At 42.8% G+C, this 21,850-nt stretch overlaps 1 protein-coding gene across 2 annotated transcripts in view; it reads left to right on the top strand.

Annotated features, from left to right (window-relative positions):
- The first annotated feature begins 7,549 nt into the window (after positions 1-7,549).
- The window catches only part of PPP1R7 (protein phosphatase 1 regulatory subunit 7), a 30,583-nt gene continuing 16,282 nt past the window's right edge, over positions 7,550-21,850 (top strand). For both annotated transcript variants that reach the window (XM_060242131.1, XM_060242130.1), the window contains exons 1-3: positions 7,550-7,677; positions 10,337-10,459; positions 20,209-20,264. In XM_060242131.1, the coding sequence (XP_060098114.1) occupies positions 7,626-7,677; positions 10,337-10,459; positions 20,209-20,264 (231 nt within the window). In that variant the 5' untranslated portion in view covers positions 7,550-7,625. The remainder of the gene's footprint in view (positions 7,678-10,336; positions 10,460-20,208; positions 20,265-21,850) is intronic.

Genomic DNA, 21,850 nt, shown 5'->3' with positions numbered 1-21,850 from the left:
TGTGGCGGTGTCATCGGTCAGCCACACTGGCGACATCAGGCTGTCTGCCAGCGCTAGCATGTCTTTCTGCAGAGGCTGAGCAAAAGCTGTTTCTGCTTCCACTAGTTTTCGACGTCATGGTAGAGGAGGTAGAAGTTGAGCTGCTTTACCCATCAGTCCCACCTTTCGAGTTGATTGGGGTTGAACTCTGGCAGTTGCCCATAGGGGCCCAGCACTGCGGCCTGGTCTGGGTTGGCCTTCGGAGAAGCTGTTTCCCTGGCACTGGCGGAGCTGGAAGTTTGGCTCTGACTCATCTTCTGTCATGTCCTGGTGACCCTTGTGAGCAATGGCGATGCGATGCACTGAGCTGGAGTTTGCTGCGAGGCGCGGTGCATTGCCGGTTGCCTCATCGCCTACCAGGATCCCATCCTTGTTTCTACTATAATATAGTGGGTTCAAAGCATTGCAGAGACAAGATCATAGTGAGCTGTTTATTAAGGGAAGCATGGTGAAGGCTGCTCCCAACAAAGACGGACTAAGGGCCTGTGAGCCAAACCTATATACAACTCTAATCTCTCGTGCTAGCTTGCCATTGGTTCATTCAAACAGGCAGGGGTCTGTGATTGGTGCAGGTATTTGGATCCCACTACCCATTGTTATACAGTCCCCAAGCTCTGCTTTCCTGGCTCCAATGAGCCAGCAGGAAGTACATACTTAAGGCACATACATAATGTCATGGGTGCTGCAGAAGAAGCTGAGCCTGCAGAAGAAACTGTGCCCCTGCCACCGGCACCAGTGCCCCTGCCTCCTACTGGAGAAGATCCAAGCCCCCCTGCCTCGCCCTCTCGGGTGGCTCATGTGCGTGATCGCCTTCGTCAGGTCCTCAGGGATCGGAGGAGGGGGCACGCTCACGAGCAAGACGCTCCCTGAGCCCTGAGTTCTAAAAAGATCCTGGCCCTTCCAGGAGTGAGGATGCTTGAGTCTCAGCAGGATCCTGGCCGCCCTCTGAGTCAGCAATTAGTCCAAATGGGCAACAGACAGCAGAGGGCTATATAGCTGTGGGCTTTGGGAGAAGGCTTTGTGGAAGTAACTAGTCACCTACCTGATGTTCTAGCATCCATTCTGACTTTGGCTTCTGGATCCCTTGATGTTGGCTTTGACTTCTGGATCCCCTGACTTCGGCTTCTGAACCTCTGACCTGTGATACCTGGACTGTGATTTGGTTTTGGCGCTTTGAACCCTCTTTGCTCACCAGCTACAGACCTTGGACTGCCCCTGGACTTCGCCTGGCCTGGCCCCAGCTCGTGACATATAACAGGTATGATCTTTCTAGATAAGAACATGCACATTTTCAAAGATACTGTTGATACTGGCACCATTTCCCTTCTTCAACATCTCACAGCCACAGTTTTTCCTGCTACATCACCAGCAGGTTTCTGAGGGCTTTTAAAACTAAATTTGTAATTGCTAGTAAAGCTTTATTGCAATAGCATTATAATTATCTCTTGCCACAGTCTACTAGTTCTTCAGAATCGCCAGCTTTAATTTTTAAAAACCTCTAACCCTTTTTGTTGGCAATCATAGAACACTATTCTAAAACATAAAAAGGCTGTTTAATGTCTTTTTCTTGAGCTGGTATCCTGTAAGTTATCTTAGACATAATAGTAGCATCCCAAATTGTATAAGATGTACAACAGATTTTGTTTCAGCAATGGGCTAGGAAAGACTGTTTCTAAATCATAATTCTATCAGCTTACAGGTGATAAAACTTTCACAAGGGTTTATAATGGAGATATTTTCTCTATATGCAGAACTTTTTAGAATTTTATCACTCTTACATTTCCAAAGTATATGTAAAAAAATCTGCAAGATTCCCCCAGGATTGAACGTCTTGTTTGGAAGTAATAAAATGATTGGTACATAAAGTCTTATTGTAGTACTCATCTGTCCATAGTGTTCTGACAATCCAGGCCCGGGCTTCCGGGTTATGTCACCCTGACTTCGGAAGCGTCCGCGGATCGTCCTCCTACGGCACCTTTGAATCAGGCGGCTGGAGGAAGGTTTTCCTTCGGCATGGGACTTTTGCGGGAAGTTAAGGGTACAGTGGCAGCTGCTCCTGTTCTTCTTGCATGTCCCGAGGCTCCACCATCATGATAGTTGAGTCAGCAGAAAAAAGAACACCCGACTGCTTTCTTTCACTTCTTTCAGTAAGCTTTTGATGTATTGCCTCTCTACTCCAAGCACGGCAATTCTACTCTGCAAGTAAGTGAGCTTTCAGTACCACTGGCTAATAGGTCATTTTACATAACAACGAGTGGGCAGCTCAAAGGAAGGGATAGAGGTTGACTATACGCCTACTTTCCCTGCGATTGAGGCCTCGAAAAGTCAAAGAGCAATTTTAAGTATTGGTAATAACTTGAATTGGACTGAATACAAATACTTAAATTGACCCGGATTATAATTGGACGTACGTTAAAGAGCATATTATTTGGCTGCAATATGGTCTGAACATAAAAGATATATATTTTAGAGAGATTTGTCCCTGTTGTCCGACTATAACTGAAATGATAACATTTGAAATCTCAGCTGGAGCTGATTTGGAATGATGATCTAACAGGATCTTTAAACTACTTTTCAACTTGGATTAAGAGACTGAGTTTGCTGACAGAGAAAAATAGCACTGCCAAGTGAAATGTCTTATAAAAAGATATATTATGGAATATTACTTCTCTGAAACAGGATCTTGGTTAATTAATGCCGTTGATTAGAAAGCAAATTGGAGCTTTTATGCTGAAAGCTAGCGAACTTTCAAATCTACATGAGCTGAATGCTACAGAGATTTTGGCGACGTCAGAATGGGAAAGTGATCCGTTCCGAAATGAACAAAAGAAAACCAAAATGGATCCTTATGGCGCAGTTACAAAACAAGACCAGAAATCAAGATTGAGTGAAGTCCTGCTGAGAGGAACAAATGGCGCAGAATTCTTCTCCTCATTACCAAGATGGGTGGCCGCATTGAGAAGAGAGAAGGTGCGTCCCAGCCAACAAATTAAGATGTGGAAAGGGAACACAGGCAGTGGCAAATCAAATGCAAGACTGTGATCAGGCAGGCAAAAAGGGACTATGAGGAGCATATTGCAAAAAACATAAAGACCAACAATAAAAATTTCTTCAAATATATTAGAAGTAGGAAACCAGCCAGGGAAGCAGTGGGGCCCTTGGATGACCATGGGGTAAAAGGATTACTGAAGGAGGATGGGGAAATGGCTGAGAGGCTGAATGCATTTTTTGCCTCCGTCTTCACCGTGGAAGATGAGAAGTGTTTGCCCGCCCCAGAACCACTAATATTGGAAGGGGTGTTGAAAGACCTGAGTCAGATTGAGGTGACAAAAGAGGAGGTCCTACAACTGATAGACAAATTAAAAACTAATAAGTCACCGGGTCCGGACGGCATACATCCGAGAGTTCTGAAAGAACTCAAAGTTGAACTTGTGGATCTTCTAACAAAAATCTGTAATCTTTCATTGAAATCTGCCTCTGTTCCTGAGGACTGGAAGGTAGCAAATGTCACCCCCATCTTTAAAAAGGGTTCCAGAGGAGATCCAGGAAATTACAGGCCAGTCAGTCTGACTTCAATACCGGGAAAGTTGGTAGAAACCATTATCAAGGACAGAATGAGTAGGCACATTGATGAACACAGGTTATTGAGGAAGACTCAGCATGGGTTCTGTAAGGGAAGATCTTGCCTCACTAACCTGTTACATTTCTTTGAGGGGGTAAACAAACTTGTGGACAAAGGAGACCCGATAGATGTTGTTTACCTTGACTTCCAGAAAGCTTTTGATAAAGTTCCTCATCAAAGGCTCCTTAGAAAGCTTGAGAGTCATGGAGTAAAAGGACAGGTCCTCTTGTGGATCAAAAACTGGCTGAGTAATAGGAAGCAGAGAGTGAGTATAAATGGGCAGTCTTCGCAGTGGAGGATGGTAAGCAGTGGGGTGCCGCAGGGCTCGGTACTGGGTCCCATGCTCTTTAACTTGTTCATAAATGATTTAGAGTTGGGAGTGAGCAGTGAAGTGGCCAAATTTGCGGATGACACTAAATTGTTCAGGGTGGTGAGAACCAGAGAGGATTGTGAGGAACTCCAAAGGGATCTGTTGAGGCTGGGTGAGTGGGCGTCAACGTGGCACATGCGGTTCAATGTGGCCAAGTGCAAAGTAATGCACATTGGGGCCAAGAATCCCAGCTACAAATACAAGTTGATGGGGTGTGAACTGGCAGAGACTGACCAAGAGAAAGATCTTGGGGTCGTGGTAGATAATTCACTGAAAATGTCAAGGCAGTGTGCGTTTGCAATAAAAAAGGCCAACGCCATGCTGGGAATTATTAGGAAGGGAATTGAAAACAAATCAGCCGGTATCATAATGCCCCTGTACAAATCAATGGTGCGGTCTCATTTGGAGTACTGTGTGCAGTTCTGGTCGCCGCACCTCAAAAAGGATATTATAGCATTGGAGAAAGTTCAGAAAAGGGCAACTAGAATGATTAAAGGGCTGGAACACCTTCCCTATGAAGAAAGGTTGAAACGCTTAGGGCTCTTTAGCTTGGAGAAACGTCGACTGAGGGGGTGACATGATAGAGGTTTACAAGATAATGCATGGGATGGAGAAAGTAGAGAAAGAAGTACTTTTCTCCCTTTCTCACAATACGAGAACTCGTGGGCATTCGATGAAATTGCTGAGGAGACAGGTTAAAACGGATAAAAGGAAGTACTTCTTCACCCAAAGGGTGATTAACATGTGGAATTCACTGCCACAGGAGGTGGTGGCGGCCACAAGCATGGCCACCTTCAAGAGGGGGTTAGATAAAAATATGGAGCAGAGGTCCATCAGTGGCTATTAGCCACAGTGTGTGTGTATATATATATATATATAAAAATTTTGGCCACTGTGTGACACAAAGTGTTGGACTGGATGGGCCATTTGCCTGATCCAACATGGCTTCTCTTATATTCTTAGTAATAGTTTAGTAAAAAAATTCTTTATAATGAAAGACAAGGATGGTAAAATATATAGAAAACTTCATACTTGCAGGTAGAAAAAATTGGGTATTTTATTTGGAGGTAGAATTATAATTGATATATTTGTGCTTTTCTTTGTTTCTGTTTTTCCCACTCTGTACATGCCCTTTCCCCCCTTTTATGTATCTTTGCTCCTGCTTCTTTTTTGTAGTTAAAATTAATAAAAATTATAAAATCTGACAATCAAGGCCCATAGCCACAGGGGCAAGCAGTCAGCGGTGTTTCTCTTTTTTTCTGCCTGGGAAAGCAGGTGAGAAAGTACATAACACATTGATGTATGGTATTTTCTAACTGAGCAACTGAGAGATTCAACGAAGCATAAATAGGACAACCAGACAGAAAGCCCTCCTTGCCCGATCAGAGCTTTGGCTTTCTCCAGCTATCCAATCCTCAGCATCAGGAGGCAGCAGTGCAGGCAATTTTCACTCATCTCAGCATTTTGTTCCCTGTCTCCCACAGATACTGCATTTTTTAGCTTTTGAAACGTAGGAATTTCTTGCAGGAAGTACACTCCACTTTTACTGCCATGGTTCAGCTGCAAACATTGCTGAGCTTTCTAATGAAGCTAACACAAATCTGACAAAAGAACTTAGCTCTCTATGTGTAAGGGTGTCACTCACCTGAGTCAAAAAAGGGACAGTATTGAGAGGTAGGTATTACAGAACATAAAAACTTGACTACATGGAGAATCAATGCAGTCATCAGTTGATGAGCTTTGGGAACTGTAAATCCCTTCCAGGACTATGAATCACTTCTGGCCTACAAACAACATTCTCTACAGAAATAAAACCCAATCCCTCAATTCCTTTGCTTCTGCTACTTCATTTATAATTTATATTTAAAGCTTAGATTATCAGTAAGAAATCTTCCATCCTCTCCTTTTAGGGAATATGTCTAGATGAAGCACTTTGTCTTCAAATGCCTATAACAATTTTTCCTGACTTTTGAGTAAAATAGCCTCCCCTTATACTTAAGGCTGCAATTCTGTGCACAGTTATGTGGCAGTAAACCCAAGGAACTCAGTGAGATTTAACTTGAGTAAATATACATAGGTTCAGTTTGCCTGAACATCACAATATCACAAGTTGAGAATTTGGCTCTTAGATTCAAAGAAACTTTGTACAGCAGACAAATTAATGGGGAATAAAGCCATCAAGAGCTATTAGCCATGACAGCTAAATGGAGCCTCCATGTTCAGATATGGTATAACAGTGACAGCTGGTGAAGGAAAGCAATAGTGGAGAGGATTGGTCTCTGCATATGGGCTTTCCAAGGCAACCATTGGTCAGATCAAGCAGACCTCCCATGTAGTTAAAATAATGCCTTAGGGTATAATAGAAAAGTCACAAACCTGTAGGAGGTAGTACTTTTAAAATGAAGTGTAGGAGATGTTCCAAGTATAACATGGATAGACCTAACTTGGTAGAAAAATAGATTTAAAAAGAGAGAGAGAAAATACTGCATCTGATATCTGCCCTCATCCCAGCTTGTTCAGTGAGAAAGAAAGAACAATCCTTTGCATATGCTCAGAGGCAGGGCTTCTTTGGTAGCAAAAGCCCAGCAGGAATTCATTTGCCTATTAGGCCTGGTGTCACCATTGTTTCGCATGGGCTTTTTGAAAAAAAAAGCCCAGCAGGAACTCATATTAGGCCACACACCCCGACATCAAGCCAGCTTGAACTGCATTTCTGTGCGTTTCTGCTCAAAAAAGGCCCTACTCATTGGTACTCTTTACTATATTAGTTTAATATTATAAAGCCCTTGCATGGGAAACTGGCTTGTTGTAATTTATAAACCAGGTAGGTGCTGCCCTCCCCTATTCTCATTTCCCCTCCCACAGAATTTTTTTGGCTACTGGCCTACAACAATTATGATGTTAGTCACCTCCCACTTCTTCCTGCTTTGTTGCTTTTTGAACATTTGTAGTGCAGAACACAGTTTTATGCCATTTAACACTTTTATGAAATGGGTGTTTTTTCCCCATTTTTTAATTCCATCATGAAAAGCTTCATAGAAGTTCTGCAGTCTGACACCTAGGAACAAAAGGCATAATGTGTTGTATTAGCATATTTATATTCAGACCTATGTATCAGTAACAAGAAAAAACAGCATCGTTTCCTCAAAAGGAGTCCATAGAGTGGTGATGGTGAATCTGCTTGGGGAAGCTGTTCTGCCTTACCGTTCCGGCTGTTCCCTAATTATTTTCCTCTTTTTAATCTCCCACATTTCTGAATTGGAAGCATTTGTCTTTTACCATCCAGCTCAAGCTCGGCAATGTGCCTATGACAGTACTACTACCCAACAAGTAATGCCGACAGAACCTACAGTCCACCCGGCTTCCTTTATATTTAATCAATGTTTCCTTGGTTGCTTACGTGCCAATGCCCCTCAGGAGGACTACATTTCCCAAGAGGTTGTGGGGCTAAGCGCAGGCGCAAGAACTCCCCTGGGAGTTTCTGCGGCGGAGCTCAGCCTATGATTGGCTAGTGGGATACTCCCGATCGACTTTTTCATTGGGTGTCCCAACCATTGCGTCCGATGCCGGAAGGGGGAGAAGGAGCAAATCATTATGGCGACGACTGAGTCGGAGAGTGGGGAGGGAGCGCAAGAGATGATGGAGGGTGAGAGGCCCGATTCGAGGCCACGCGGGAGGTGTCCGAATTTGCGATTGCGGCAGGCTAGGACGGATTTGCGGCGCTCGCAGTTACAGAGGTTGAGGCTAAGGAGACGTGGATGCTCTCGTTATATGGGAGGGGGCGCTGTGGAGGGGGCTCCCCTGTGTTGGCGGGCAATCTGTGGGGTGCTGGGTCTAGATGGAGGAAGCGCTGCACATTTTATGGGAGGCTGATGCGATGGGGAAGCTGTGGCGATTGGGGGGGGGGGAGAAGCCCCTTTAACTCCCAGTACCTCCCCAAATACATGCTTGGTTTATGACCCCTCCTGGTATCTTTCCCTTTCTCGCTCTTTTTAAAAGGACAGTTTGGAGCTGTGATATTAGATATCTGTTATGCTCTTAACATGATATATCAAAATTTATTTTAAAATTGATTATGGTTTGTGAGTGTGGTGGTATGAAATAAGGGGCAGTCATTTTAAATAAGTCTTTTGGAACAAGAGGTTTCTGTTATATCATTGTGCTTCAGCAATTCAGATGGTACCATTGAATGGCCACAGGGTTTCTTGACACTAGTAGTGTGTTGTCTGCTTCTATTCATCCATGTTTATTCAGAAGTGCCACATTTTTTATAGATTGCAGCATTATGTTTCTACAAGCTTATTAAAATCAGACCACCTTTCATTTCCCCCATAATCCAGCATATACCTCTCTGATTGCTCCCTCATGACCCATCTTTTGCTTTCTAGGCTTACCTTGAAAAGAGAACAATGAGTTGCTTTTATCAGTTGGCAGTGTAATATTTACTGCCTGTACAGATCATTTGTAGCATGAATATTCTAGTGTGGTAACTAAAGAAAGTTTGGACAAGCCTGGTCTTGACTTTTCCATGTTCACAAGTTCTTTTTAGATATTGATGAAGATGAGCTGACTTCATTAGTATGTGAGAATGATTAGTCTTGAATTATGAAAATGCTCAGGCTTTGAATCCAAGAGGTCAGCAGTATCCTGGTGGTATATGGCTAAGAATAAACTTTTATCGTAGATGCTCTGTCAAACAGCTTAAGAGAGCACTGACTGTATATTGGGCACAGAACCCCTGCTGCAAATCCTCTAGATTCTGGTCAACAGTTGTGACAAGGCAGTGACCATGAAAAGTAGTAGATGTTGCCTTGCTTGTATACTGAATTTCAGCTAAACTTTCCAGTCATTAAACTGGTTTCCCATGTTGGCATAATTCCAGAAAACATTAAGGGTGCTACTAATGACAACACCTTAGCATCTTTCGCAGACATTGCTGGTCCTATTCTCGGAAAATATAATAATTATGTTTTTCTGAGAGTTGTAGGGCTTAAGTGTATCAGAAACCCTTTAAATAGTTCTTTAATATAAGGCCACTATTGTTATTCTTTGATTACAATTGCGAAGTTAGGGCTGAAAGGACTTGCTTTAGGTACTCTAGAGTAGTTTATAATTGAGCTAAGTTGAGACTGGAGCCAAGAATCTCCTAGTTCATGGGTAATGCTCTTAACCACTAGACTACACCTGCTCCTCGACTTAAAACAGACCCACCAAAATATAGACTAGAAATATTTTGTAGCATAGCTTCTGGTGTGAGGTTCTACAGGGTTTGTCCCTTGTGCTATTTTACTTCTGAATGAAATCACTGGTGAGATCATCCAGAGATCTGGGGCTTTGGTATCATCAGTGTGGAGAAGGTAGCCAGTTCTGTTTCTGTTTCATTAGTTTCTAGAGAAGCTGTGGAAGCCCTGAACCAATCTATGACATCAGTGATGGAGATGAAGGTGAAACAAATTGAAGCTTAACAGGACAGGTGTGTTATTGCTTAGTGCTATATCTGACCTGGGAGCAGGTATACTATCTGTTCTTGAACTGGGTTGCACTTCTTCTTAAAGCTCAGGTTTGAAGTTAGGGTGCTCTCATACCAGCACTATTGCTGGGTATCCAAATGATAGCTGTGGCCAAGAGTACCTTCTGCTAGCTTCATTGGGTATAGCAGCTGCATGCCTGCCTAGACAGTAGAGATCTTGCCACAGTCACCCATACCTTAGAGAAATCCAGAAGAAATTGCTGTCTCACACTGCATGTGTCACTGCCATTGGAGAATGTTTGGAAACTGCTGTTGGTCCAGCACAGAGACCCAAGGTTACTGATGGACTGTTCAGAATATACAGCTTCAACTCTGTATTATCTGTGCTGGCTTCCAGTGGCTCTGAGGCCCTGTTCAGAATGCGATTTCTGAGCCTTAAAGCACTCAATTGCTGGGACCAGAATATTTCAAGACAGCCTTGTCCAGCATGAACTTGGATCAGCTTCAGAAGCCCTTCTCATATCCCATGTTCCAATGTGAAGTGCAGCATGTGAGTACAAGAAATATGGGCTTCTCTATAGTGATGTCAAGATTGTGGAAGGATGTCTGCTTTGCTTTCTTATTGATGGTTTCCTGTTAAAAACGTTAAAAATTGCCTTCAAAGGACCTTTGTTGTGTGAGTGCTAATGATGTTTTATTGGGAATCTATTTTATCTGACAGCTCTTTTGCACTCTTGGGTTTCTTGTTTGCCTTGTTTCATGTCAGCAGTACTTTGTACCACCATCCTGTTCCTTGAAGAATACTTAATAGCTCTGGGTTTTCCCCCCCATTCAGTTGACAGACGAATTGAATCTGAAGAGTCAGGAGATGATGAAGGGAAGAAGCAAACAGTTTGCATTGTAACAGACCTCAGTCAACAGAGTTTAAGGGATGAGCAGAATGGAGAGAATTCAACAGGTAAAATATTGTTCAATAAGAGGTTTTTCACATGTTGCATAAAATGAAACTGGCATACACATGAGCAGGCCAGGAAGAGAAGGAACCTCAGGCTTGTGGACTGTTTGTGGATCTTCTCAGTTAAGGCTTACTGGGGAGACCCACAAAAACTCATCTCTCTCAAAGCTGCAGGAGGCAGGTATTTTATCTTTGCATTTTGAGGCGTTAAAGTCGTGCCTGAGCCTGTCAAGCTTATCATCAATGAGGTTCAGTTTTTGGAAAATAACCACAGCAGTTTTGCTGGTTGAGGAGGCAGTGGTCTCCTATGAATTTTAGCAGAGAGTCTCTTTGAGGGTTGTGATCATGCCATCTGGTCATGAAAAACAAATATCTTTTGACCTTGAAAGGGATGGCTGAATATCTGTCATCTCATTTTCCCCAGCAGGTTCATCAACAATGGGGCGTTGTGTGTTGGGGATAGCTGGATAATTGGCTCTTCATCTGGATCCAGAGCCTTGTACTTGTTAAAGGGGGCAGATTAGCAAATTCACCTTTTTGTTCTCTCATTAGTAAGTTATCAATGTGCAGTTGTTGAGCCAATTTTGGTGGGGAGTACATATCCAAATTCCTTCTCAGTCTTTTTTTATTCTCATGTTTAGATTCTGTGAGCCACTTCGCTGTAAGGCAGGGGCTCCTGACTTGCTATTCTTTTGCCATTCTTTCATGAAGCAGCAGCAGATTATTGTAGCTGCTCAGTCCAACAACATATAGAAATGGCAACCCAGTTATCCCAAGTAGACCAAATAGTCCAGATCAAATTTGCTTAACAAAAGAGCCACACAGAGTAAGCATCAGATGTTTGAGAGCCAAAAGACATGAACAAATATTCTACATATGTTTTTATTTAAACTCTTTAATATTTTCTCTGCACAGAAAGATAAAATACATAAAGTATGCACTTTACAATATGGTCATGCTAGAAGGAGACTTTTTAAAAAAATGCTGGAATAACAGTTCCCATAAAACCAGCATAAGGAAAGTTTAGAGTATGGGTGTCAAACTCATTTGTTACAAGGGCCAGATCTGACATAAATAGGACTTTGTGGAGCCAGGCCATGTGTGTCATAAAATGTAATGCCAAGTAGTGGAGATATAAACTTTATAAAGGACACAAACACAAAGATTTAAAAAAAAAAACTTGAAACATGCTTTAAAAATTAGCACTCTTGTAATATTTTGTTTATTTAACAGTCTCTGATAATTGATACCTCTTGCTCAGAGGAGCCTTGGCCAATAGCAGGAAGAGAGGCTTGCCTAAGTAGTTTTGCTGTACGATTAAGAGAGCCTGACAAAGCAAGGGAGGAGCCGCAGCCAATGGAGAAAATAGAGGCTTTGCTCCATAGCTTCTGCGTGATTAAGCAAGCCAGGCCAAACAACTTGTGATGCAGAAGGAAGCAAGAGAGGGAGAAGGAAGCAGATGACAGCCAGTTGCTCTGGGGCCTGACAGGATCCCTCCAGGGGCCTGATCCAGCCCTTGGGCTGCATGTTTGACACCCCTGGATTAGAGAATAGGAAACACATGTTACCATATAAATCATTGACTCCTGTTTGCATCATATGCATATCTCTTCGCCTTGGTAAGTAAACCAAGGTAAGTAAATACAGCTCCTACAAGATCTATGAAACTAAGGGAGAATCCTTGTTGCTCAGCCCTCTCTAATTCTGTCCCTCCTTCCAGTGGCTCCCTTGGCTCTTGCACTCTCTTTCCCCACTCTAGGTCTCCAGGTGACCTCCGTGGTGGTGAAGAGCTTGCTAACCTGCCTATTTCCCCCCTCCTTCCCCACTTTACACATAACAGACATAGTTGCCTACCTGTTAGTTAGCTCAGAGGCTCACTGAAGTCCCAATGCTAAGCACACTTACTTGAGAGTAAGCCTTCATTAGTTCTTCCTTGGCCTCTGGGAGCTGCACAATATATGTGAAAGAGCTGCATGTGGTTCCCGAGGCACAGTTTGGCCACTCTTGGTCCAGACAGTCCAGTAATCCAGAACAGATAAAACTTTGTCCAGTAAATGCATTTACAAAATGAAGCAGAGGTATAGCTGTCTGAGGCTCTTCATCTGTCACCACCTTCCCCTGCCAGGTGTTTTATGCAATCAGACTTCAGGGTATAACTTTTCATGCTGCAGTATTTTTGTGAATGTCAATTATACTTTTGTATACCAGGTCTGTAGTTATTGACTGCCCTGTCCCTGATAGCCCAGGCTAGCCTGATCTCAGAAGCTAAGCAAGGTTGGCTCTGGTTAGTCCTTGGATGGGAGACCACCAAGGAGGTCCAGGGTTGCTATGAACAAGCAGGGGCAAACCAAATCTCAATGTCTCTTTCCTTGAAAAACCCCATAGGGGCACCATCAGTTAGCTGCAGCTTGATGCAAATAAATATATAAAAATTAATGACTGCATTGCTTTTAAATTCCAGGTAGTATGGTATGGTCTTGATTATACTACAAAGTAGGGCTTTTTTGTAGCAGGAACTCCTTTGCATATTAGGCCACACACCCCTGATGTAGCCAGTCCTCCTGGAGCTTACAATATGCCCTGTACTAAGAGCCCTGTAAGCTCTTAGAGGATTGGCTACATCAGGGGTGTGTGTCCTAATATGTAAAGGAGTTTCTGCTACAAAAAAAGCCCTGCTGTAAAGTGCTTAACACACTTTAAAATTAAAAATTGTTTCAACTGCTGTAGGATATAACAGTTTAGCTTGTTTTATGGGTTGATTTTTGGTTCCTGTTTCACCCACGGGCTTTGTATAGCACCAACATTAATCTCTTGGTGATACAAGGCAGCAGCTGACAGTTCTTTACCTAGCACATAAGAACTGAACACTGAGGAACTGTAATTGGTGGCAGCTAAATTCAAGTGATCTCTACTGGCCCATTGTAAGAAGTTTCCTTACGGGCTACAGTGGGTCATGTTCAAGCAGGTATGTCTCAAAAGGACACAGTGTTCAGCCATGCTGGTATTGTGTGAATAGTGATATCCTATTTTTAACATTATAGTTTATGCCAAGTAAAATATTTATTGTAAAATGTATACTGCAGTTGCAATATCTGTACCACCTAATGTGTCACAACAGTACTTATGCTGTGCCTCAGTTCTTTCTGGTGGTTACAGACTTCTAAAATCCTAGGGCACTGGTAATTGAATATCCCATTTTGTTGAATGTGCTGACTCACTATGTGTAATTCACATGGAGTCCCTGTGAGAAAGGTGGACTGTAAATAATATAAATAAATATCAAAATGTGGTTATGGTTAATGTTACAGAAAGGTTTTTTTTCTACTCACCATTATTTTTTCTGCCTGGAGTTTTATGTTAACAAGCAGTCATTTTAGGTTACTGAATACTTGATTATTGCAGGAGGAAACAAGGATTCGCATTCTGGGATCAATGTATTGAACAAGCAAAAAGAGGATGTAGATAAAAGAGTCTCTTGGGCATGGAGGGGCATCCACTTTGTATGCAAAGATGGCCAGTTGCTTTGGAATGGGAGTGTGACATAATACTTATAACATCTGTAGATAATGCCATAAAATGGTATAATTGTATACATTGTTCTTGACAGATAGTTTAAAACTTAAGAATGTTAACTGGGAGTGATAGAAGTGTGTGTGAGTGCAGGTACTTTGAGTGAGAGAGAGCTGATAGTGAAGTGTTCTGACTGGATAAGAGCATATGAAGAGGAGAGATTTGTATTTGGAGGGAGTTTAAGAGAGAGGTCCATTTGTTTTAGATCTTTTAATGGTAACATGGTAGTCTGCCTGAGTTACCAGAGGGGGGATGGAGTTAACTGAACATTCCAAATTTCTTATGCTGAATTTAGATAATGAATGAGCCATAGGTGGGTTGAACTAGATAGAAGCACATTATGAAGGGTTCTTCTGTGTTACATACTGGGATTAATCAAAAATATGTTATTACATAGCACTTAATGTCTCTTGAAAGTAGTAATGTTGCTTGGCAGTTAACACCCTAAGGGGCGTTTATGATACATAGATACTTGCAGGTGAGCAGGCTGATAATGTGTGTTGTACTTACATGAGGCTGCAACACTAGTTTTGGAACCCTACGTTCCTTTATACCTTCAGACTCTAGCCAAGCAAACACCAGCACTCAGTGTCTTTATAAAATATTGAGCAAGTCAAGATGTAGAACAGCTCTGCATGTGCTTTTTAGGTTAGCTGGAGTGTTCAAGAATAGAAAATGCATTTCTACCCTAAAGATGCCAGCATATGCACCCCCATGAAGAAAGTTTATTTTCCAAACTGGATAGCTGATGCTTCCACCAGATCTTTGTCTCACTGACAGATTTCATGAGTGAAACTGTATTCCGGCTCTTTCCCATTTGGGTGGTACATTAAGGTCCTCTCTCAAGGGCAGAAACCATTAAAGGAACTTAACTATCACATGCTTCACAGCTGTCTTTTAGCCCAAGTAATGATGATCCTGCATGACTTGCTTTCTTAAAGCTGTGTTGAAATCCTGTTTTATATGGGGTAGAAATTCAAGGGTAGAAAAGGGTAGAAACTCAAGAGTAGAAATTTTTCTGTGTCAAGTTTAACTTTGGGCTTTTCAAGCAAAATCATTGGAGACTGGAGAGCATTTAATGCTTTCTAACATGCAAGAGGGAATTGTGCACATCCCTACTTGAGAAGCCTCTGAACTACATTTGGATGGTCTATAAACTGATGTGAGAATTTTTTTAAAAAGTTTCAAATACTTATTTCTAGATACAGCATATAAAATATTTTCTGGGAAAAGGGACCATTTTATATGGCTGTGTATGTTTCAACATGAATGAGTATTCTTGCAGTGGCCTGGCAAGAAAACCAATAATGAAACTCTTGGGTTTTTTAATAAAACTGGTCTGAATTGAATATATAAGGAAAACCATCTATTTTTGTATTGTTTAAATGCTCAAGAAATTTAAGTAATTGGCTCCAGTGTTGGTCAAACGGAAAACCTGTTCCTTCTGACATGTCTTTCAGATGGTGTGTGATTATAGGGGAACTGTGGGACAGCAGAATTTGTTCCTTAGAATCTCTGGGGGGCACAAACTAGCCACATGGCAGATATATTTATATAAATACTAGGAGTAAGTACCGTTGTGAAGGAAAATACAACAGGCTCTAGACAGAGGATCTGGGTGAGTGCCCCTCACCCTTGCTGTCTTCTCATCCACCCAAGTGAAGGCATTCACTCCCCCCCCCCCCCATCTCAAGGGGAGCTGATACCTGTCATCTGGAGAGCAGTTGTAATTCTGAGTGATCTTCAGCTCTCACCTGGAGACTGGCAACAGTAGTTCCCCAGGAAAAAAATGTTGGCTTGGAGAGTCCTATCTCTGTACCTGTCTGAGGCCCCACCCCCTTTTCAAACTCATCTTCTCCAGGCACCACTCCTCAAATCTCCAAAAAGTTCCCAACCTGGAGTTGGCAAGTGCTCACTCGCACTGGCTGTCATGGAGGCTGCTGCTGAACAGGAGCAAGCCACCAGACCTAGTTAAGTCATGCCAGTCAGGTGGCATCAAGCCATCCAGAGGGAGTTGCCAAGCCTAGGGCAGCCAACCTCCAGGTGGAGCCTGAAGATTTCCTGGGATTACAGTTGAACTCCAGACAACAAATCTCTCTCCCCATTCTGGAGAAAAGAACTGCTTTGGAGGGTGGACTGTGTCCCATTCTATTCACTTGAGTCCTTTCCCTTTACTGACAGAATTTGGTTGCCTAGCAACAGCCTCTGTCTAGGGATGAGGCCAGGCCTGTAGCCAGAAAATTTTAAGTGTGGGGGCCCAGGGAATAAAATTTTAGGTAGAGGGGCCCTGGGGCCCAAATGACGTCAGACACTAAATAAAAATGAAAAAAGAGACTGGCGGCAGCAACAAGGGCAGCAAGAGCTGCGAGGGCCGCGAGAATGGCAACAGCGGGGGCGGCAAGAACAGGGCAGCAAGAGCAGCGGGGAGAGCAAGGGCAGCTGAAGTGCAGGGAGAGTGACGGCAGCAGGAGCAGGACAGCAAGAGTGCAGGAGAGCAGCAGCAGCGAAAACGGGATGGGGAAAGCGGCGGCAGCAAGAGTGCAGGGAGAGCAGCAGCAGCAGCGAAAACAGTGGCGAGAGTGACAGGGAGAGCGGCAGCAGCGAAAATGGGGCAGCAATAATGTGGGGGGAGATCAGAGGTGGTGAAAATGGAGTGGCAAGAGCAGCGGCAGCAAAAACGGGGCAGCGAGAGTGGTGGGGAGAGCGGTGGCAGCTAAAACAGGGCAGTGAGAGTAATGGGAAGAGCGACGGCAGCAAGAATGGGGTGGTGGGGAGAGCGGCGGCAGCAAAAACGGGGTGTGGAGAGCGGCAGCAGTAAAAATGGGGCAGGGAGAGCAGCGGGGAAAGGAGGGGCCATACAAGTGGAAGGGGGGGTTGGGTGGAGCGGCCTTCCCTCCGCAGCTACACACCTGGATAAGGCTGAGGAGAGGAGGGAAAGAGGAAGTGCCATGACCTGTGAGGAAATGCTCCCAGCAATGCCAGGCCTTGCTGCCTATTTGCATTATGACAACATCTCTCTGGCTATTTCTGCAGCAATCGGAGGCTGCATGCGCTGTCTGTGTTGGCTGTTGATGGGGCAGCAGAAGTCTGCTGCCAGGTTCACTTTTTGTGAGGCTGGTTAACAGGCCACAGAGAAGAGTTGGAGATTTAGCTTCTGGCAGTTTGATCAGCATTCCTAGGCCTGCAGTTGCTGGGGTAGGGGAGTCAGCCAATGGGAGGCCAGAGACTGATAGAGCTGTACTGGGCCAATTATTTGCAAAGTGCATGTATCAGCCAATGGCTGTGCTCTATTTGGCCACTGCAAGAGAATTATGATCTATGCTTCAGCTGTTAGGTTCCCGTTCAACTACTTCCCCTCAGGGTTTGGTTTGGTTTTTTAAGCAAAAGAATACTTCCGAGGTAACTTGTTTGCTACCTTGAAACAGTCCATTCTGTCAAGCTCCTTTCTATAAGTATGTTCAATTGAAGGAACTGGAGCAGCCATTCTCATTTGGAGCATAATGATAGCCTCATAGGTGTGAGCCTGACAGTTGCCTCATGAACACATTACTTTGCCGAAATGAATGACACTGAGAGTAATTGAGACAGTCACTGGTATTGTGATCATGATGGCAAGGTGGCCTATTATATACAAAATGTGTTTTGTATTAGGTGTCATATTTTTCAAATCCTTGCCTGAGGGTATATCACCTGGCAGTTGTTGGTACAATGCAACTATGTACTGCCTCAGCAGCATGTTTGGGCTGAGGATTTGACTGCCTGTATTTCATCTCCTGCATGTGTGCAGTTTTGGCATGGCCACAATTGGGGCTATTTTGCTTGCTTGTCTGTAGAGCTCACAAAGGGAGTTTTGCTTCTGACTGCTATTGCAGGGTAAGAAAGATGTCTTCTGATTGTGACAATAATTTTGATTGATTTTTTCCCCCAACAGTTCTAATCAGAAATGAATGTTATATTCAGATATGACACTTAATATGTTATTTTAACAATCACTGAGGAATGTTCCAGTGAGTCTCCTCTGTTAGCTTCTCGTCTTAAATCAAAGTTTTGTGCTGTTCACTAATAAAATAAAAGAAGCTTTGTCTCTTAAAAACATCTATAAAGTGGATAGCACAGGCAGTGGAATTTGTAACTATTAGAGTGGCTATTTAATTGGACCTCTATCCATATTCCTGTAGAAGTGAAAAACCAGTCAGTGTTAACTTATGTGCAAGTTTTTCCTCTAGTGGTTTATCTGTAAAACTTAAAGTCGTCACAGCCAGACAACAACAGTGAAGGCAACAGTTTCTTGTTGCTTTCATTGTTTTAGTGGTTATCTGTGGCAGAGTAGATAGTTAACAGCACAATGCTAAGCAGAATTACACCCTTCTAAGACCACTGGGTAAGAAGAGTGTAACTCTGTTTAGAGCTGCAGTGTAAGATACTGATCTCACCTTCTGGGTGACTTTGCCCCCACCTTTCCTCCCTTTGTCTACTGTGTCTTTCTGCATCTCTGGTGACCTCTCCTTTATTCACTGCCTCATCTGCACCTTTCCCCCCAGGCTCTTCCCTCCAGTCTTATCCAACTATAACCCATCTGAGCTCAGATGTTGTGAGATGTAAGCAGAGAGTGGAAATATAGGTATATAGTAATGGGATCTAGAGATGCTAGAGTTCTTCCACAATGAACAAAGTTGTTCTTTCTTTGCCATAAGTAACCTTGTAACCCATATTGCGTTTTTATCTAGTGCAATGGCTGCTGACATTTAAAACAAAATCTGTGGTTTCCACTGCTGAAGACAGGCAGGTCTTTTCCCGTTTGCATTTGCTCAGAGGAAGGGACTTCTGGAAGGCTGTCTCCTTTGTGAAAGGCCACTGATTTCCAAATAGTCTGTTGCCTTACCATATGTCTCAATTTTTCACTGATATCTCTCTTACCCGTGATAATGAAACAGTTCAGAAGGAGAAGATAGACAAATTTAGTAGTTTGTGGCACATTATGAGAGAGATGACTTGGTTTATTTTTACACTTGCCATCTATGCTTGTGGCACTTTACAGAGCAAAGTGAAGGAGAAGAGGCTAGTCCATTTCTCAAGAATCTTACCTATTTGTGTGACAAACAATAGGGAATGAAAGAGGAAGGCATGCAAATGCAGTTGACTGTATTATGGTTGGTTGTGTTTGAAGATTAGATTAAGGGGTGAAGCCAAAGTGTTTGCTGGATTTGACTGAAGAGAGAAGGAACACCATGTAGGGATTCTGGAAGGGAATTCTAACTATCAGGTACAGCAAGGGAAGGATAACTGGGATGATTAAGAAGCAAAACACTTGCTGAATTCAATGCATTACTGCAAATGCTGCATACTAGAGCAGTTAGGCACTTTATATGTTGCTCAGTAGTGTGAGAAGGAGAGCATCCACCTACTTGCCAAATGGAAAGCAAGTATGAATTATTCAGCACAAATCTCAAAGGCCAGCCTGCGCTCTCACTACACAGGGAGAGAAAATTGCATTGAGCTGCAAGGATTTTTTTTTTCAGAGCAGTTTCTTCAAACTGCTAAGTAATCCAAAGTCCCTGATAGATTCCAAGGAAAAAAAGTGAACCCTAGCACAACAGCTTATAAACTTATAAGTCTGCAAACACTGCAAATACTGTTACCCAGATGAAACAGGCAGTTTCTCCTTTACCATGGAAGACGCAAAAAAGGTAGAGGTGAAAAATCTGATAACAATATTTGTTAACAGTACAAATTAGTTATTTTGGTTCAGATCTGGACTAAAGTATCAATTTCTACCAAATTTGCTTCTCCCCAAAGTCATTCCTCAGGATTCTCATGGAGCTCAGTGGGCTGCAGTGGAAGGTGGGTGCTTGGAAGGTTCCATTCTGCCATTGGAAAATGTAGTCAGGATCCAGCTTTTTGTCATACTTCTTCTCTCGGCCATTGACCTGACACCATTTCTTCTAGTGTGCTGTTGTGAATTCCGTGTTTACATTTGCAAGTTTTTCCACTCCTATATATCGTTATGGCCACGTCTTTGAGGTGAGGTTTCCATTGGTTTAAGAAGACTAAAGTAATGTCTGAATAAATTAAATCCTTCTGCTCTTAAGGCTTGCAATTCTCCTGTGGGAGAGCTTTCTACAGATTGGTTTTCAGTTGATATGCAACTTGAGCTGACGTTGAGTGTGCTTGCTCTGTTGCAGTTGAAGCAGAGACGCCGGTGGACATGGAGACAATTAACCTGGACCCAGAAGCTGAGGTAATGTGAGAGCATATTGGAAAGGATAATACACAACGCTCATGGTTTTTCTTTTAACACTCCTAGCTACCTTTCATTAATTTCTTGAAAGTTATGGAATTCCTTATTCAAAGGAGCTGGGCCACAACAGTATCAAAACTGGACCAGAGATCTTCAAAGGCAAAAAAAGACTTCTGGTGATTGGTACAGGCCTCCCTTGATTTACTGTGTGATTTGTCCATGTGTCATTTTGCAGGAGAGTCTGAAGAAGAGTTCCATAGCATGTTGGTAGAATTATCTAAATTCTAAAAATTGCCCTTATGGACTGTTTACATGCCATTTTAGTACTTTCCCCACTGTCATCCCTCCAAGATAGAACTAGGCATAGCTTTTCAAATAGGAGACTTTCAGATTGAGGCAGCACAGTCACACAGAGAACAAAGCTTACCATGTTCCTGGATTAATAATGCAGGATTAATGCTATATGTACATGAGCTAGTGAAAAGATTTGCTAGTGAAAAGATTTATTTGGACTAAGTTATCAAAGGCCATAGGAATCTCTTGATCAGGCAGCATTGGCCCCACATACATCCACATTACAAATCACCAGGAGTATATGAGATATCCATAGAGCCATTCCAAGCTGCAGAAATGAAGTCCATCAAAATATTGAGAAAAATAAGCCAACAAATATGAAAAACAAAACAGTACCCCACAGACTAGAAATGCTCCATCTATATTCCATTTCTTTAAAAGGAGATGTCAAAGACTGTAGCAACTATTGGTGGAAGGAGTTTGAGATATGTAGACTACCCCACGGGCAGAAAATAGTGAAGACAACGATGAAAGTTAAAGCAGAAAGCGCCGAAGCAGGACTACAGCTGAAAATCAAGAACACAAAAGTAGTGACTACTGAGGAATTATACTACTTGAAGCTTGACAATGAAGAAATTCAGATCAAGAACATAAGAACAGCCCTTCTGGATCAGACCAGTGGTCCATCTAGTCCAGCATCCTGTCTTACACAGTGGCCAACTAGTTCCTCTTGAGAGCTAACAACAAGGCATAGAGACTGTGAGACCTTCGCTTGATATTGTCTTCTCGCACTGGGATTCAGAGGCTGACTGCCTCTGCATATGGAGATTCCTCTCAGTCACCATGGCTAGTAGCCACAAATAATAATAATCATCATATGGCATTGCTTGTGGAATAGCCAGGAGATCCTAAGATTGGCAGCCAAAGTTTTGGATAGACCTATCCTCCATGAATCTATCTAATCCCCTGTTCCTGTGGCCATCACTTCATCCTCTGGCAGCAAATTCCACATTTTAATCATTCTCCGTGTGTAAACTAGTATTTCCTTTTCTCCAGTTGCCCATCAGCTATTTTTGATGTCCTCAAATTCTAGTATTGAGAAAAAGGGATAAAATTTCTTTGTCAACTCTCTTCACCCCAAGCATAATTTCATAAACCTCTATCATATCTCCTCTTAGTCATCCCTTTTCTAAACTGAGCTTTTCCTCATAGGGAAAATTTTTCAATCTCCTAATCATAGGGAAGGTGCTTCAGCCTCCTAATCCTGCAATGTCCTTTTTGAGATATGGCAA

Source organism: Heteronotia binoei, chromosome 6, assembly GCF_032191835.1.
Source record: "Heteronotia binoei isolate CCM8104 ecotype False Entrance Well chromosome 6, APGP_CSIRO_Hbin_v1, whole genome shotgun sequence".
Lineage (NCBI taxonomy): Eukaryota > Metazoa > Chordata > Lepidosauria > Squamata > Gekkonidae > Heteronotia > Heteronotia binoei.
Note: the sequence above shows the minus strand (reverse complement) of the source record. Positions and strands in the feature narration are given on the sequence as shown.